At 55.9% G+C, this 17069-nt stretch overlaps 1 protein-coding gene across 1 annotated transcript; it reads right to left on the minus strand.

Annotated features, from left to right (window-relative positions):
• Positions 1 to 295: 295 nt before the first annotated feature.
• Positions 296 to 8436, minus strand: LOC113146968 (ice-structuring glycoprotein-like). The gene is made up of 12 exons (XM_026335883.1): positions 8138 to 8436; positions 7799 to 7869; positions 5604 to 6559; positions 5385 to 5454; positions 5051 to 5150; positions 4354 to 4501; positions 2850 to 4292; positions 2504 to 2576; positions 1989 to 2180; positions 1781 to 1869; positions 796 to 962; positions 296 to 365 (listed from the first exon to the last, which is right to left on the minus strand). The coding sequence occupies exons 1-12, from the start codon at positions 8434 to 8436 to the stop codon at positions 296 to 298; spliced, it is 3678 nt and encodes a 1225-aa protein (XP_026191668.1).
• Between the last annotated feature and the right edge of the window lie 8633 nt (positions 8437 to 17069).

Below are 17069 nucleotides of genomic sequence, written 5' to 3' on the forward strand. Positions count from 1 at the left end.
GACGTCTACCAACAGACACAGTGAATGCGCGCCCGAAGAAGGATACCTGAGAATAGGACAAGAGACACTACCTCCAGAAACATCAGGAGGGCAGCAAACACTTCAGCTGGATGAAAAAAACCTGAATAAAACAGTGAAAGATTCCGCTGTCTTCAGGCATCCCTGCAACTTCTGCCTGGTCATCTGGCCTTGTCCCCCTCTTTCCTTTGGCGGTTATCTATTGTACGTCTTCGAGTCGCGCGTCTCGACACTGTCTCTCCCCCTCCAGCTCTAGCTACGTGCTGCCTCCCGCTGCTCACCGCGTGAAGCAGTCCACAAGGAAGAGCAAAGCTGGGGCAGCCTGCTGACCGCCTGTCTCCTCCAACCTGCCAAAAAAGTGGAGGCGGACGCACAGAAGTGCAGAGGGTCTTGCACACAGAGCAAGTGCGTCCATCGGTGTACACACATAGGGGAAAAGTTCCGGTGAGAGGCAGAAAAGACACGCTTCAATTCACTTGTATATTGCCCCGTTCATTCACCGCACCGTCACTTAGGTGAAAATTCCGATGGCTGTAAGAGGCGGTGCAAGAAAAGAAAACAACGGAGGGCCGAGACAGAGAGCATTAGGGGCACCCGAAGCAGCTGCACAGCAGCGGTGTCAGCTAGCAAACGCCATGCGCAAGAGGCGTTTGCTTAGAAGACGGCGCAGCAAGCGGCATCTCGAGAGAAAGTCGCAGAAGTTAGGACCACTGGCGACAGCATCTAGTATTGTGAAAGCGACACCAGCAGAGGCAACAACATGAAAATCAGCCGCACCGTGCCGCCTTGGAGAGGGCCCTTGTTGCTCCAGGGAGGTCAATGCGCACAAGCCGACGAAGCAGAGCAGTAACGGAAGCAGTAAATGCTGCTGCGTCTGGCGTTTCTGCAGGTCTTTGAGACATAGGGAAGACGGCCAGCAGCAACTGATAGTACTGTACGGCTCCCTGCGGCAGAAGAAGCATGAAGAACGTGAAAGCACAGGAGCGCACACGAAGACGTATCAGCGGCGCAAAGAAGCAATCCCATGGCCTACGAAAAGGGCACGATTCAAAATGCTTAGCCTTCCGACGCCGCTAAGAAAGGGTGCAGCTATCGCTGCATGTAATTTGCGTTTAAGATTGCGCTTTTCATACTGTATATCTCAGAGAGACACGAAACACAATTGAAGTATGGGTAAAAGAATGAGAGGAACAAAGACCCGTATAGTGTTCCTTCTCCTCTCCCGTGAGGACGATCACATGCACACATGAGGCAAAAGGAGGACGTTTTGCATCAAAGGAAAAGGCAGGCAGCAGTTGTCAGGTACACCGTACGGGCTGGCCGCGAGTTTCGGATATCGTTGGCGGGGACCCGTAAATGGAGTGCGTTATGCATTTATCAAGTATTCATTGAAAAGCCTTGCTATACATGCGGCACGCAATAAGCCTAGACGCAGACGTAAGAACATCCCATAAGGGTTTGTGGAGCCTAGAGGTTCCGGGGGAGGGCAGCCTCACGGGTTTGTTGTCATCTTTGGCAAGAAGCTGCGCTTGCGTTCGGCGTACATGCGCATCGAGCAGAGCATTGATTCCTGGCGACAAAGCAAACAGCCACAGAGAGCCGTGAAGCCTGCTGTATCTACCCAAGGGCGCCGTCAGGCACGCGAGTTCTAAGAAGCTATTACCGCATGGAGGTAGCACACGTATGTGTAGAAGACAGAGCAGCAGCGGGCAGACAGAGACACAAATGCAGACGCCCGACGGCACGGGGAGATGGCGGCAACGGGAAGGGCTGAAGGAGCTGTGCTAAGTCTACACAAGCGAGGCAGGCAGAGAACTGCTTTTCCGACAAGGGAAAGGGATGCAGCGAGGCCTAAGAAGAAGGCGTAAAACGGGTACGCACTGTTCCTAGAGTGCGCGGTAGCAGCGGCCGATGCCATAGACATTACGACTCACCTCTGCTCTTGAGATGCTGCGGCTTCCACAGCATGCCGAGACCCCTCGTCAGCAGCTTCACGGCAAGAGAGAGCCGACCCAAAGCTTGTGGCCTACCAGCGGCAGCAGCAGCACTGGAGGCGTCTGCAGCTCCTGTTGGCCTCGTTTCAACGGAGGAAGGCATAGACTCAAGGAGGACGATCCTCACCAGGTGCTGAGTCACCACGGCGGCTACATCAATGCTTCCAACTGCAGCAGGGACGCACCGGCAAGGCGCACAGAAAACGTGGGGAAACGTGGCCCTCAGCGGTCCTCACACTCGCCGCCTTTCTGCCTTGGTGTCGGCTTCAAAAATGTGACGCTTCACAGTGTATCACTGCAGTGTATCACTGCAGCGTGTCACTGCCGTGTGTCACTGCAGTGTGTCACTCCCCCCAATTCTCCTTGAAACCTAAAAGGGGCCTTTTGTGGAACGTTTTGCGGCCTCCGACAAGTCGATCGGGCGAAGCGGAGCGTCAGAGACACCCCTAAAGACTTCCCTGTCCCCCCATCCCCCAAGAGAAGCCACTTACTCCTGCAGAAGTCTGGGCGCAGGTACAGTGCATTTGCGAGCAGCACAAGGGCGGCGTCCACCGACGTGGAGTGCTGTAACAGAAGAACATACACGTGTCTGGAGGCAACCCGCGAAAAATAGACGCACACGGCAGAAGGACAGCCAGAGACAACAAGAAGCCTTCGCGATCCCGGCTGCTGCCTTTCGGGGTCTCTCCTCCTCATCAAATCCCGTATTAAATATCAACAACTGCGTCTCCTGAAAACTGCTGACCAACGCTGCTTCGCTACTGCTCTTTCGCCCCCTTGTCTCATTCCTGCACCCGCTATAGGCCCTCCTCCCCCGACTCTGGCCTCGTCACTCACCTTGTGAGGCTCTCCTGCAGCCGCTGCAGCGGCAGCTGCCGCAGCAGCAGCAGGCCCGATCCCCCACGCCGCAGCACAGCAGAGCAGTCTCATCGCCGCTTCTATGTGAAGCAGCAGGCTGCTGTTGCTGCTGCAGCAGACGGCACGCTGCAGCAGCTGCATTGCACCAGGATTGGGCTGCCCCTGGTTTGCCTGCGGGAGGCAGCAATACGCAAGAGCGATCAAGCTGATGGGAGGAAGAACCCACTCCCCTTGCTGCTGCTGAGCTGCTGCGGCGGCAACGTCCTCCTCCTGGCTCCTCAAGGCATGCAGAAGGGAATTCTCGAAGGCAGCAACAAGGGCCTCTGTCTCCTCTTCCTCCAGGCCGAGCACTGGCAGCCAGCAACACCGTAGCAGCAAGGAGAAGGAAGAAAGGCACATAGCCTTCAAAAAGGGGGATGCAACCAACACAGGAGAATGCTGCAGCAGCAGCGGACCGCTTCCTGCTGTAGCAGAATGCAGCTGCAGCTGCTGGAGCGTTGCTGTCGCCGCAGCTGCTGCAGGAGTTACCGTCCACACCACCGTGTCTACAGGGACCGCACGACACAGACCGACTGCTGCTTCCCCTGCTGCCGTTGCAGCTGCCAAGTCGTCCTGTGCCGCAGCCGAGAGCAACTCAGTGTCTCTCCCCACCCCTCTTCCTGCTGCATCTGCTGGTGCTGGTGAGCGCGTTGAGTCAGCTTCAGAGCTCCAAGCTTCGGAGCCCTGCTGCAGCTTGTATCCCGACAGCTCCAGCATCCATATCCGCTGCTGTGGCTGCACCTGCTGCTGACACCGGTTTCGAAATATAGCTGCCACGCGTTTGCTTAGAGCTGCGTCTGCAGCAGCAGTTGCTGCTGCTCCTACGGAGGCACTTTTGCGCCCAGACGTCCCCAAGAGACCCCAAGCCGCCGGGCACTCTGAAGAGCGAGCCGTTGCGGCAAGAGAAGACACTGCAAGATCCAGAGCTTCATGCAAGCCTTCGGTCCTTCCCGGAACTGTTGCCGTGGCAACGGGAGGGGTTTGTTGGAAGGAAGACAATGCTTTGGTGGCAGCGGAATTGAGGCTGCGGAGGGAGGGCAGCCGCAGAGCTGTCTCCGTGAGGTCGTTGACGCTGCTGGTGCTGATACGGCGGCACTTGCCCCTTAAGAAGGGAAGCCGTCTCCGTCGCAGCAGGTGGCTACGTGCTGCATCTCCTGCACACCGCACTGCTCCCTCCAGGACCGCTGAGGCTCCCGCGTCAGCTTTTGCAGCAAGTGCTGCAGCAGCAGCAGCAGGTAGCGCCTCACTGGCGGTTCCGAAAAATCCGCCGTGGCAATGCAAAAGGCCTTCTGTTGCCCCTACTGCTGCTTCTGCAGCAGCCGCGGCTGCTGCTGTCAACACTGCTTCGGTGTCGAGGACCGCAGGACGGAGGCACTTCTCGTGCTGCAGGAAGATCTGCCGTGCAGCCTGTGTTGCAGCAGCAGCTGCTGCGACTGCTGCTTGCTGCTGCTGCTGCAGCAAGTCGGCGGCCATCGCCTTCAGCACAAGAGAGGGAAGAGGAATTGCAAGAGCCATCTCCACTCCGAGCACTGCAGGGTATAACGGAAGCGGCGGAGGACGCAAAAAAGGAAAGAGCTGCAGCAGTGCTGCATCTGTCGCTGCAGAGATACCGAAAGGCGCAAAGACACCCGACAGCAGCATTGCTTGGAGAGGCAGACCGCCCCTGCTGCCGTTCCTGGTGCTGTTCAAGTACTCTAAGGGGAGCATGAGAACCCCACAGTTGGCGTAGATGATGTGCTGAGCTGCCCCACAGCTGCAGGAAGCGCAGGGAGGGTCCGCTTCTGCAGGTCGATCTGATGGTGCTGCTGCTGCTTGTGGTACTCCCCGGCCTCCTACCCGCTGCCACAGCCTAGGAGATTGGTCATGAGCAGCGCCGGAAGGCATCCCCTGCTTCACCGAAGAAGACACTTTGCACTGCAGCGAAGGCGCTCCAGCAGGACCGCGGCTGCAGCTGGTGCTCCTCGTTCTACTGCATTCGCTGCTGTGCTGCAGCGGAAAAGCAGTTGGAGTTGTTGTGTCTCCCCTTAGCTTGGGTGTAAACACGTGCGACCCGAGGTTTCGGAAGGAGGCCTCCTCTTCTTCTCTCCGTTGCTGCTCCAGCTGCTGCTGCTGTTGTTGCAAGGTTTCTTTCTCGCAGCAGCAGCAGCAACAGCACGAGGTCGTGGGTAGCTGCAAGTGCCCCAGAGCCACTCCCCACCGGGTTAACTCCATGTGCGGCGAAGAGGCGAACAGGTTTTGATTCTGGATGAAGAAGCGAAAATGCTTGGGAGGGCCCCCTGGGGCCCCCGGAAGCCCCTGTTGCAGCAGGCCCGGCAGCTGCGTTAGTGGGAGCACAGATAGCAGCAAGCCGGACTGAATCCGCCACAAGAATAGACAGCTACTGGTGATGCAGCAGCAAAAATCGGACAAGAGGTCTGCTGCAAACTTTTTGACATCACGGGTGCTGCATTTTGGGTGTCTCTGTAGCAGGAAAACTCCCTTGGGGTTTGTTGGTCGCGGCACATGTTGCAGGATCAGCGGCAGGGGGCCCCCCACTGCCGCCGCTCTGTGATGTATGGACACCGGGCTCTCCACAAATCCTACAAGTTCTTGCCCCGCTTCAGCAGCAGCTGCTGCGGCAGCAGCCGCTGCTGTACGGGCCCCGTTGAGGGAAGCTGCGCACAGTCCTGTTGCTGCTGCTGGGGGGGGGGGAGCGGCTGCTGTTGCAGCAGGCGTCAACAGTTTGCTACAGTCGATGAGGGCAAGTGTGCCGCAAAGGGAAGCTGCGGCGAAGCACCAGCTGTCGTAAGAAGCTCTGCTGCTGCCCCCTGCAGCAGAGAGGACCCTGTGAGCAGCCGCGGCTGCACACGGCAGAACCTGTGGCAGAAATCCTGCAAGGGCGAAAGTCGGCAGACACCAGAGAAGAAGGTCCCCGCTGTTTGTAAGACCGCCAACGAGCAGACTGCTGATACTGCACAGCGCCGTTACGACTGTCTTCTTCCCGCTGCAGCCAGGAGCCCCTCTTCCTACCGCACTTGCTGCAGAAATTCGGCTGTCTATACACCCCGCTGGAGTCGGCAACAGAAAAATCGCGGGGTGGGGGCGCTCAGGAGGAGGCCAAGGAAGAGGCGTCCCCCCTCCAATGCTAAAGCACCCCCTGCCAATAGCTGCGCCTCTTTCTTCCTCCTCCTGCGGGTGCTGCTGTGGCTGCTGTGGCTTGCTGCGTCGAGAGGTGTCTGTCCCGTTTAGGTGCGCTGCAGTGACAGAACCGTCAGAGAACGAGGAAATAAAGTAGACTCCTCCTTGACTTTCCGCTAAGCAGCAGCTCACGCAGTGGGTGCTGGTGTTGCTGCGGCTGCCACTGCTGCTGCCGGCAGCAAAAGGCCATCGCAGCAATTGCTGATGCCCACGTACAAAGCCCCAAAGGGCCGCAGGCTCCGACATCAGCCGCAGCTTTGCGTGGCTCATGTCTGCCGTCTTCCCAGCCCATACGGCAGCCGAGGGGTTAAAGGAGAAAAAGGGAGGGGCTTGCCGCCGCCGAGTGGCAGTGCTGTCGCCGACGCAGCAGCTGTTACCCTTGCTGGTAGCGGGCTGCAGCACTCCACGAAGCGCTGTCGGAATACGCCAGACGTCGCTGAGGCTGAAGGAGAAAGTGACGCCCACCTCGTTCCAGCAGTGCCCTACTGCCGACGGGGATTCCGCAGGGGGGCGTCTCCGCAGCCACCAGCCGAATGTGAGGCGGTCAGGCCGGCTAGCGGTTACGCCTAGCACTCCAAGGCCTGCTGCGCAGCACACATCTGAGCCTCCGGATGCTGCTGCTGCTGCTGCTGGATTAGGCAGCAACGGGAAGAAGACAGGCCTGGGAGTCGCTGCTGCGGCATCTGTTGCCAGCAACTGGAGGGGAAGCGATCCCAAGGCGATCCCCCCATGCCGCGCGCTGTGGAGGCCATGATGCTGCTTGGGGATCTGGTGGTGCCTCTGTGCGTCAGGCAGAGTTAGGGGGAACAGAAAAATACGGCCACGTGAAGTGTATGTAAGGAGGAGAGACTCTGCTGCGGCAAGGGCAGCCGAGGAACAAACTCGGTGACCCCACGACCAGAGCACAGGCTGCGTAAGCAGCAGCTGACTCTGGACCGGTTGCATCTCCCGTTCGTTCTTCCGCTGCGTGTCTCCTTGCGCCTCTTCCCTTTCCTGTTCGGTGCCTCTGCTCCTCATGGCCTCTTCCGCTATCGAAGCCCACATTTCACTCGAGTTCGGAGGGAGCAGCTGCATGCCCCACCACACTTCCCCCTGCAGCAAAAGCCAGCCTCCGCAGCAGCAAAGACATCATCCGCTTGCCCATCTATCTCTAAGAAACACACACTTTCTTCAGACCCCGTTCGGCCGTTCGGCAAAAGGCCCACCCGACAAACACGACTGCCCGCAGCGCCAGCAGCAAACTTGGCTGGAGCACGTCCTTACCGGATACAACTGGAGGGGGCCCCCGCACTGCTCCTGCTGCAACAGCAGCGCCTGCTGCTGCAGCAATGCCTGCTGCTGCATCCCTGGGGAACTCCAAGGCAACGCATCTGAAAGACAAAAGAGCTCGGCGTGGCGATCGTAGCTTCCGCCACTCCGACGCTGCCACAGAAGAAGCCTCCTGCTCGTGCGCAGCACCAGGTAAGAGGCCGAGACAGCCAGAGGATTCTGATGCCTGCCATGGCTGTTGAAGCAGAGAAGATCTTCTCCGTCAAGGGTATTCATGGTTTCAAAGAGCGCTGGCACTACCAGAGGGGCGTTGGACGTGCCGGGGTTGGTCGTGTTGCTGCTACTGCTGCTGACACTGTTATGCTGCAACAGCTGCTCGAGCAAGGGGCTTTTTGTTGCCGCTGCTGCAACGGCTAGCATCTCCTCGGGGGACCTTAAGGCAGGGCCCCCTAAAAGCGGCACGGCAGGGGCCCCCGCGACGGGGTGGGCCCTGCGCCAGTCACGGAGGGGTTCCCTGAGGCAGCACAGCATAGCAGCACATGCAGCAAGCAGAGAAGAGCCCTAAAGACAGCGGGTGGGCAAAGGCGTTAGTGCATAGAAACGGATGCTGCAGGACAGGGCAGAGAGAGAGCGATGCAGCCTGGCTCGCGGGGTGTGCTGCGACAAAAAGCAGCAGGCACCAGGCACGACGGCATCGCCAGAGCAGCACCCCTCAAGCAACAGGAGAGACGCCAGGCGACTAGGGAGCGACAGTCGCCGCGACTAGCAGCCACGCAACTTACTGAATATCCCAGAGCCGGAGGCAGCCGCAAGGGGCAAGAACGGCGCAGCACACAGAGCCCAACAAAGGGACAGGCACAGCAGGTGCAGCGGGAGGTTGTGTGTTTGCCACTCCTGATGTGGCCGGTGATGCGGCGGGCTGCAGAAGCACAGAGTGCGAAATAGAAGATGAAGAAGACGTGGTAGACACGTTGACGCCTACAGCCTCCGCGCGAGGCGGTGTCTGCTGCTGCCGTTGCTGGTGTTGTTGCGCACTCCTCCCGCGTGGGGTTGTTGGGGGCGCCACGTGGATCGTAGGCATTTCTTTTGCAACGCTGCTCCGATTCGACGAGGCGGTCCTGCGGAGATGCGCATTGACGGCCAAGTCGCCCCCCACGCCCCCTAAGTTCGCCCCCAAGAGGCCTTCGTAGGCTGCGCCGAGTCTCCGTAGCCAGTCCCCTGCATCGCACGAGGGGGGGCTCTGTGCAGCGACGCAATAGTACCCTTCAGCAGCAGGATGTCTAAAGGAGGACCCCACGAAGTTTCCACACATTCCACAGCATCGCGCGCCCGCGGATCCCCCCGGCAAGGCCTCCTCGTAAGCCTCGCCTTCCAACGACGAGCCATCCGTGCTGGAAAGGAATCTCGGAGGGGCCCCTGGCAGGGGCAGCTCACAGACGGAAGCAAATGCAGACCAGGTATCCAACACGAAGGCTTTTCCACCGCCTGCGGCAGCAGAGCGCAACTCGAAAAAACTCCACTTCTCAAACCTAAAATACTTCAGCCCCAAACTACACACCTGAAAGCCGTGTTGCCTGAGCCCGCTACATGGCGACGCAGGGCAAGCAAGTCTGAGCCACCACCACTGCCCCCAGTAGATAGTGGACGGGAGAACGGAAAATGGCAGGAAACAATTGCCTCACCTAACGGAGGAAACACGGCGGCGAGACACCACACACAAGCACACACGCTGGGGCTCACCAGTGGAAAGAACGAATCGAGGGTCTGCGAGTGTCTCAACGTGAGACGCTTCGAAAGGCAGTCGTCTACAGCGAATTTCACACAACAGAGGGGCCTCGTGAAGGTGTGCAGAGCTTTCTTTGCAGCTGGAGTTGCCATAGCCGGCGTCAAAGGGCACTCTGGGCTGAAGCAAGCAACGAGCCTCAGAGTCGGAGGGGAGACAGCGACCGGGGGAACGGGTAAATGCAGAACTATATTGAGGAAAGTGACTGGCTAGAACAGAAGGCCAATCATATATACAGCCAAGCTGCAGCATTGGGGTCACCTGGCTAGGAGACAACGCCCCTCTGAGAGGCACCAAAGGCGAATCCTGTAATCTTTGTGCAGCGACACCAGCAGCTCGTCGGTTGTGGACTGCAGTGCTGCAAGCGGGGCTGAGACGAAACACACTGCTGTTACTGCGGCTGCTGCACCCCACTCAGGGAGAAGCACCAGGTGTGGTAGCAAGACAGGGGAGGGTGGGGGCAATCCGCAGCCTCCACCGCCGAGTGCGACTGAGGCAGCTGCTGTAGCCGAGGCTGAGCTGCCTGTTGCTTGTCCCCCCGCAGCAGCAGCAAGCCCTGCTGCTGCAGCAGACGTCACCAGATCGTCATCCTGGGGGCTATCTCTGCTGCTGGTGTCACCCTCGCTGCTCGTAGAGCTGCTGCGTCTGGTGCTGCAGAGCTGCCTTTGACTGTTACTCAGTTGCCAGATGTACAGAGGACCCTGCTCAGTCCCAGTGACAAGCGCCGAAGAGAAGGATGAAACTGCCAAAACAGATATAGTCGCAGAAACGTGCAAGTCTGGCCACACCACTGAGGCGAGCCAACTTGGATTCAGCATCGTGCAGGGGGTGCAGAAGCATGAGAAGCAGCTGCTGCTGCCCCCCTGCTGCTGCTCCTGCTTCTTCTATGATCCCAGTCAACAGTGGAAGCGGTTTTGCTGCTGTCGTTCTTGCCGCTGGAGCCAGTATTTCCACGGTGTTGCTGCTGTTGCGCTAATGTGCGTTTTCAGCCGCGGAGCAGGGAATGAAGGCCTGGCCTCCAATCCCCCAAGAAGACGTTCGAAGACCTCGCAGCTGCACTTCTCCGCTGTATTTATGCATGCGCGTTTGACGACGGATACGACTGCGGGCGTCCCGTTGTGTTGGTCGTGTTGCGATCTCGAACTCACGGCCGCAAGTGTGGCTGCTGCTGCTGCTGCAGCTCGACAAGATCACCTGCACTCGTTAAATGAGTCTCTTCTGAATGATTTGCACTTTTAGTGAGACTGTATCTGCGCTTCCGGAGCTCCCCTCCGCGGGACGATAGAGAACCCGCTAAGGGCCCCCTACCAACAGCACGAGTCCCTGCTGCTGCCAGCGTAACCAGTGCTAGACGCAGCAAGGGCGTGAAAGAACTTGTTGGAACCCTTGTCTTCGTACTCGCTGTAGTTAAAATTCAGCAACTCTTCACTCTTATGGATTATTGAGGCCTGTGTTGCTGGCATTTGTGCTGCTGCTGCTGCTCGCCGGTGCCGCCGCCGCCAACCCCCTGTGGCTGTCTTGGTACTGGGGGGCCCTTGGGCTTTTGAATATCTACTTGCCTCCTTTGTTCTCTTTCTTTTGTTGGCAGTTTTGCTTTGCTGCAAGTTTTCCCACGTCTTCCTGCCTCTGCTGCTACTGCTTGTGCTGCCGTTGGTGCACACTACCCAATCCTCAGCTATGCATTCCAAGCAACGCGTTCCTATTTTCGCTGCTGCAGCAGCAACGCTGGTGGTGCTGCTGCAGCCAGCAGTAGAAGCTTTCGCTTTGGGAGGCCTCCGTCCCTCCCTTTTAACATCCCCCCTCACTTCTACCCCGTTGTTGCCTCAGGGTGCCACCCAGTCCTCAGTCCTCTCTGGAGCAGCTGCTGCAGGGGCCCCCGTAGCCCTTCATGCGGTTTCCCCACCGGCAGCAGCAGCAGCGGCGAATCCGCCAGAGGTAGCAGAGGAGGAGGTGAGGTAGCCGTGTTCCTATAGTGCTGTCTTGTGCAACACCCCCCACCTGCGGTTAGGCACCTTGACGTCGTTGCTTGTGCGTGTGCAGTGCTGCTTCTATTGTTGACCCCATAATCCCAAGCTATCGCCAGTCTTGCTTCTGTAATGCTTTGCCTTTTTGCGTTCTCCCCACACTACTTATTGACCACCCTAGCCTCGCGGCCTTCACCCCCATACTTGTTGCGCCATATCCGTGGCCCTTGCTGGCAGGATGTCTTGTGCTGCAGTCTGGAGACTCCATCACTGTTACGAAGAAGGAGCTGCTGCAGCGAATTTGTGCAGAGACAGGTCTACCCCGGACCCAGGTAGAGCGCGTTGTGGGTCTCCTGACTGAGTATATCAATGAGAACCTCGCTAAGGGCAAGAAGGTGTTTGTCTCTCGCCTGGGCACATTCAGTACCCGCAGAAGAGGCCCTCGCACAGCCAGGAACCCCAAAACAGGGGACGCCATCGAGGCCCCCGCCGCGACCTTCCCTTCCTTCTCCTTTGCTAAGAGTATTCGAGAGGCAGTGAGAGACACCATCCCCCTAGATACAGAAGAGGAAAATGAGGCTGATGGGAAGCCGCTGCAGCACTTCCCCCAACATGCCCAACAGCAGCATCAACAAAAGAAACAGGACTCTAAGTTGTTCGGGTGGCTACCGTAAAAACATACTTTTACGGCTTCCTTCCTTCCCATTGTGGGGGGCCACCATCGCGAGGGCCCCGCGAGACACAACGAGTTCGATGTGTATCGCCGCTTATTGGGCCTGAATTGTTGTGTCAAGGATTTTCTTGGCAGCCTCTGAGGTTTTAGGGCTTAGGGCGTAGGTTGTTCAAAGTACCAAAGCTGCCGACGGCCCCAACAAGGCGACAGCTGCCTAATAAACAATGCGCTGGGTAGCATACACAGAGTGTAATAGGGTGTACCGTTTAGGCCCGCGGGGCTCCACAAGAAAGTCTATGTCAACAAGTCACATACTTCGTCTGATGCCCGTGAGAGCTGCACTTCCGCGTCGACGCCACTGCCCTGTTGGATAAGCTGAGAAGTCAAATTCTGCGTATTAATGCTAGGTGCTAGGCTTTAAACGAGGCTACATTTGGAAGGTGCTTGATGCAGCTCGGAGCGACGGAGTGCGCTTGTGGTGTTGACCAGTACCGGCGCACCGATGGTGACCCTGCCTCCAAAGACGTAGATGCTTGGGTTTGGGGCTTTGAATGCACACATTATAGGGAATTGTGCATAGTATCTCTACAGTTAAGCCGATCTTATCAGTAGCTTGAGAGCGCTGTAGATGCTGATGCTGCTTTGTTGCCCTCCGAGTGCTGGCCTGCGGGGAGGGCCCTCTGGCCGCCTGCATCCTGTGCTGCAATGTAAATGCAGTGCTTCTTGCGATGTGTCTTAACTGCTAGATTATGATGGCGTTATGCTATATCTGACGTAGGCGCAGCTTTTAATGGCTCACACCCTGCAACTTCTTGGCAATGAACTCCTTGCCCGGTCCATGTGATCTAAAATCGCCCGGCGCTGCTTTTTGGTTCGTCGACACCGATTTAACTTTGGTGGCGCTGCATTGTATGCTTCTTGCTATTATATTTGCTTCCCTTTTTTGGTTGGATCGAGATTACTCTTGATACCCTTGGACTTCTCACTGAGGCTTCGAAGCGTCCCGGTCGTGTGGTCGATCGGGACCGCGTTTCCTTGTGCTCTATTTTTCCTCTGTGCATCACGCAAACAGTCGATTCAGGCTGTACTGGCCCTGAGGCATGCATATACTCTCTCCCCTGTACCTACAATGCAGCAGCAGCAATTTCTGGTGCTACTGGTGCAGCTCACCCTACTTGTAAAAGTCGCACTACGGCTGCCTCAGTTCGTCTTTGGTTATGCAACCGCTAGGACCATTGACCCCTTCTCAAGTCCAAATTACCACGCTCCTCGTACACCAGACATTATTACCACGTGGTCGAAGCAATCCGGCAGTGTTCAGGGCGTGTATAAAGGTATGCTTAGTGCCCCTCTGACTTGAGTCGTGTCCACGAGCAAACAAGCGGAGATATTCCAGCAGGGGGGGTGGGATAAGGGGTATCGTGGGTGCTTTGATAGGTCTAATGTGTGACAGTGGAGCAACAAGAGTCTCCTCCGTATACTCTTAACCAGAAGACGAGAAATACAAGCTTTAAAGATAAACGGCTTCCTTCTGGCTGCTGCTCAGCCGGCCCCTAATTTTACTAGTTACGAGACTCTCTCGTCGCTGGTTCAGGCAGAGAGGGGCACGAGTTATCAGGGAGGAAGGATAGGGAATAACGACGGGGGCAGACAGGAACATTTCTTTGTTACGGAACCCACATCAGTACCTGCATTCGTGTGGTCTATGCCTCCATCTTCGCAGACTGTTACGCAGCCATCAACAGGATTAGAAGTGAGCAACTGGACGAGCCTCTCCCAGAAATCCACATAGATAAGCAGCTGGCAGCTAATGCAAGGGCCAAAGTCAAGGAACTCGTCCAGGAAGGATGCGAGCAAGGCCGTACTGCAGACGGGATAAGCGTACGTTGCCACCGTTGTATCCTCGCTTGGGCTATATGCTAGTGCTGCAACAACCGTCGTTTTACATTCAGCCTTTAGCTCATACATGCAGCCGGCCCTACGATTGGAGAGAAGCCGATTTTGGTCATACAATAGGAGCACAATTTAGGCATGTGCAACAGAAAAGGTGTGCATAGCGATCTAGTTCGTGAGAGGACCTCATTCCAGCGTTACTGGTATGAATGTCCCACAGTGCGTGTGCGTCGGTCTAGGCTGCTTTTTCTTCAGGAGGGAGCTCTCGTCTTAAGATTTGCAACTCCGCCAACCGAGTGCATTGAGCCTCTGCAGCAGGTGGTGAACTCGTGCCTGACGCAATGGGGAGGGTGCGAGCTAGGCATCGCCTTTCATAGTTGCTTTCCTCTCTCCATGAATTAGGTCACCCTTTTCCTCGCGCACATCAGAGCACGCCCTCCTTCTCGCATTTTTTCCTGATGCCCTCTCCCTATCACTGCCCCTGTCTCTCTTTCGTAGTTTTCTGCTCTGACGCTTCCAGCAGCCACCGAGGGATAGAAGCTAATGCGCATTTCATGTTGCTCTTGCTTCTTTTGCTGCTTCTCCCGACGTTTTTGCAGCACCCCTCCGTCTGAGTACGAGAAGAGTAGCTCGTCTTGGAATACGGCCACTACCCAAGCATGCGCCATCCTGTTGTGGCCTGGCACCACTCATATCGGCTGTGGGATGTCCAGCAGATGCCCTTTGGTGAACTTCATGGTCTGCTACTCTAACCCGCCGCCTCAGGAGGGCGAACTGCCGTTCACGTGAGTGAGCTTGTATACCCTTCGCTTCAACGGTCGGTACGGCTCATGCCTCCTTCGTCGCGCGCCACACGACTCTCTTGTTTGTTCTTTTGTCTCTTTGATTATTTGATTTCTGATTCGCAGAAGAATTGGAAAACGAGTATGGGCAGCCTTTTTCTGCATCGATTCTGCTGTTTGTTGCAGTGGTGCCCAGTTTAGTTCCCTTGTATCACGGATGGCCAAGAATGTGGACCTCAGAAAACAAAGCACAGAAGGCGATGTACCCATGGCTCTCCCGCTTTGTCTCATTCTTCTTACCTCAGCTGTCACGGCTCTTGCCTCTTGGCCTTCGCCTTGAACCCAAAAATGGGGAAAGCGGCTTGAGTGAGCAGTGCTTGAGGCATGTTCAAGGCAAGTTCCGTGCACTTGTCTACTTCAAATGGCATGAACATGTTCCCCTTTTTAAACAAAAAGGGTTGGCTATATTGTTTCCCGATTTGAAGACAAATGGCCCTTTCGTTTCAAGGAGAGGAGTCAATGGCTGCTTTAGGTCATATATATATCCCCCAGTTCTGGGCTGGCACACCAATAGTCCCCTATTAACATTCCCCAGAGAACGGCCAAATAGGATTTTAGCCTTGAAGTTGTCTGTAAACGCGCCTGCTATATGGTAGGTTGCCATTTTGTTTCAACTCGATTTGAGACTATCCGCTCACAGGGCTGATGACGCCGGAGAGTGCGAGGACTGGTAACCCCGGACTGTTTCTTATACATAATTTAAATAATGACGTAAATTCCTGTGAGGCATAGCAGAACCTATTGGGTCCTGTGGCAGTACCCAGCACCTTGTCAAGAGATCTATGAGCTGAGAGGGAGATCCAGCGGAAGAGACGCCTGAGCAAGACACAATAGGCCGCTCATATGGCGCTCCGGAGTATACTGGGGAAGGTTGTGTGGAGTCCATGCACAGAGTCTATCTGTGTCAGATACAACGCTTCTCACCTTATATGCAAGCAAAGGGGTAGGCCCTGCCAGTAGGGGTAGCCATGCTATTAAATGAAACGGCATTCATGGAGCATCGTTGAAGTAACCACTACAGACTCTACAGAGAGTATCCGGGAGAACATTCCCAAGATTTTTCAGGTCCGAAGCACAACCAGAAAGGGGCCGTTTACTGTATGAGAGGTGGGCGTGTTGCAGCACTCCAACCATTCCGAGCCGTTCTTTGGACATCAGCTGTAGGTGGAAATTTCGACAGGCGCTAGTTCATGCGAATGTTTGGAGGCTGCTAGGAAGTTGAATAACTGGCATGTTAGAGCATGTGGGGAACAGGTTCAGATCAATAGATCCATCTGAGGTCACTGCCTCCTCCCTGAGTTACAATATCAAAGAAATTCATCGGTAAGGGGTGCCGCCCCCTACTCTGTCAGTCCAAAAGCTCGCACCGGCAATGCATGACAGCTCTTTAGGCTGCGTTTAGCTTGTCCGAGTTGTCCCGTTAGCCCAGTGGCTCAGTGAGTCTCTGCCGTAACTTGCCTCTTCAGGCAGTGTAATGTGTGAAGCCTTTTACAAAAAAGCAAAAAAGTCATGGGAGGCCAGGTGAATCCCGTATCTTGTAGGATCTGCGTTAAAGCCTGAATAGCGCTATCCCTTGAATGCCTGTTTGTCAACAGCGTGGCCGGCCGTCGTGTCTGTTTCGCAGTTTTGTATCTAATCTATGCACCTAACCTTGAACTGAGGCAAAATTTCATGAAATGTGCACTACTTAATTGTCTACAGATCAATGCAATTGTAAACAGGGAGCCTTGTCTTCTGCTACCTGAGCGCCAAAGCATCTATCCCAATATACAGGGTCACCTGTCCTCTATCCATTGCAGATTTTAAGGTTTTTCCTTCGCGATTTAGGTCTGAAGGCTTTGTTACACTTCACCTCTCCCCTCTGAACTTCATTTAGCAATAAAGTGAGTATCCATCTAGCCGGGATTCTGCTGCTTTCCCCTGCCTCGGAGGCACGGGATTTTAGGGTTTATGGTAAAGGCTGGATTCCTATCATTTTAAAGGTTTAAAGGGCGCCAAGCTAGAACGTCTAATTTCTCTTTCTGGGTAAAGAACACTTCATTTTTTTATATCAGGTTGCCCGAGGGTGTGGTGTATGGCTGTAAAGGGTCGTAAAGGCTTAGCTTGTAGGGCTTTGTGTCTACAACTCACGGCTTGAGTTGCGTACCTACCATGGGGGGCTCATCAAGACTCAATGTCGGCTGCAGCCGCTGCCCTCTAGCAGCTTTGATTGTTGCCGGGGTTCTAGTTGCAGGAGCAGAGCAGCAGCAGCAACCAAGAATTGCAGGTAAGCGCGAAGCATCTGTTTTGTTGTTATGGCTGCTGCTGCTTAAATTGCTCGATTCTTGCGCCCGAAGCTGGCCTTTTGTGAACCTCTTACTAGCAAGCGTATTGCCTCTGCGGTTGCAGGCCCAGCCGAGGCTTTCCTGGGTGTTCTGCATGGGGGTCCCTCCTCGCTTCGGACTTCCCTACAGCAGCAGCAGCAACAGACTGTCTCTGACGGGCCGCTGCAGCTTCCCTTCCTGCAGTCCCTATTCAGCAGCAGCAAGACTCCCCTAGGTCGTCTTTCGGATGTTATCA

This window comes from Cyclospora cayetanensis, unplaced genomic scaffold (assembly GCF_002999335.1).
Source record: "Cyclospora cayetanensis isolate NF1_C8 unplaced genomic scaffold, CcayRef3 CcayRef3_contig_84, whole genome shotgun sequence".
Classification (NCBI taxonomy): Eukaryota; Apicomplexa; class Conoidasida; order Eucoccidiorida; family Eimeriidae; genus Cyclospora; species Cyclospora cayetanensis.

Bases quoted from the DNA above. Each gene is read 5' to 3' on its own strand.
- LOC113146968 (XM_026335883.1), bottom strand. From the start codon at position 8,436: ATGCCTACGATCCACGTGGCGCCCCCAACAACCCCACGCGGGAGGAGT. The intron at 4,293-4,353 runs GCAAGCAGCAGT...ATCTTCCTGCAG, and splicing joins GACTTGCTGCAGCAGCAGCA to CACGAGAAGTGCCTCCGTCC. The intron at 1,870-1,988 runs GCATGCTGTGGA...CCTTCTTCTTAG, and splicing joins GCTGCTGACGAGGGGTCTCG to GCCTCGCTGCATCCCTTTCC.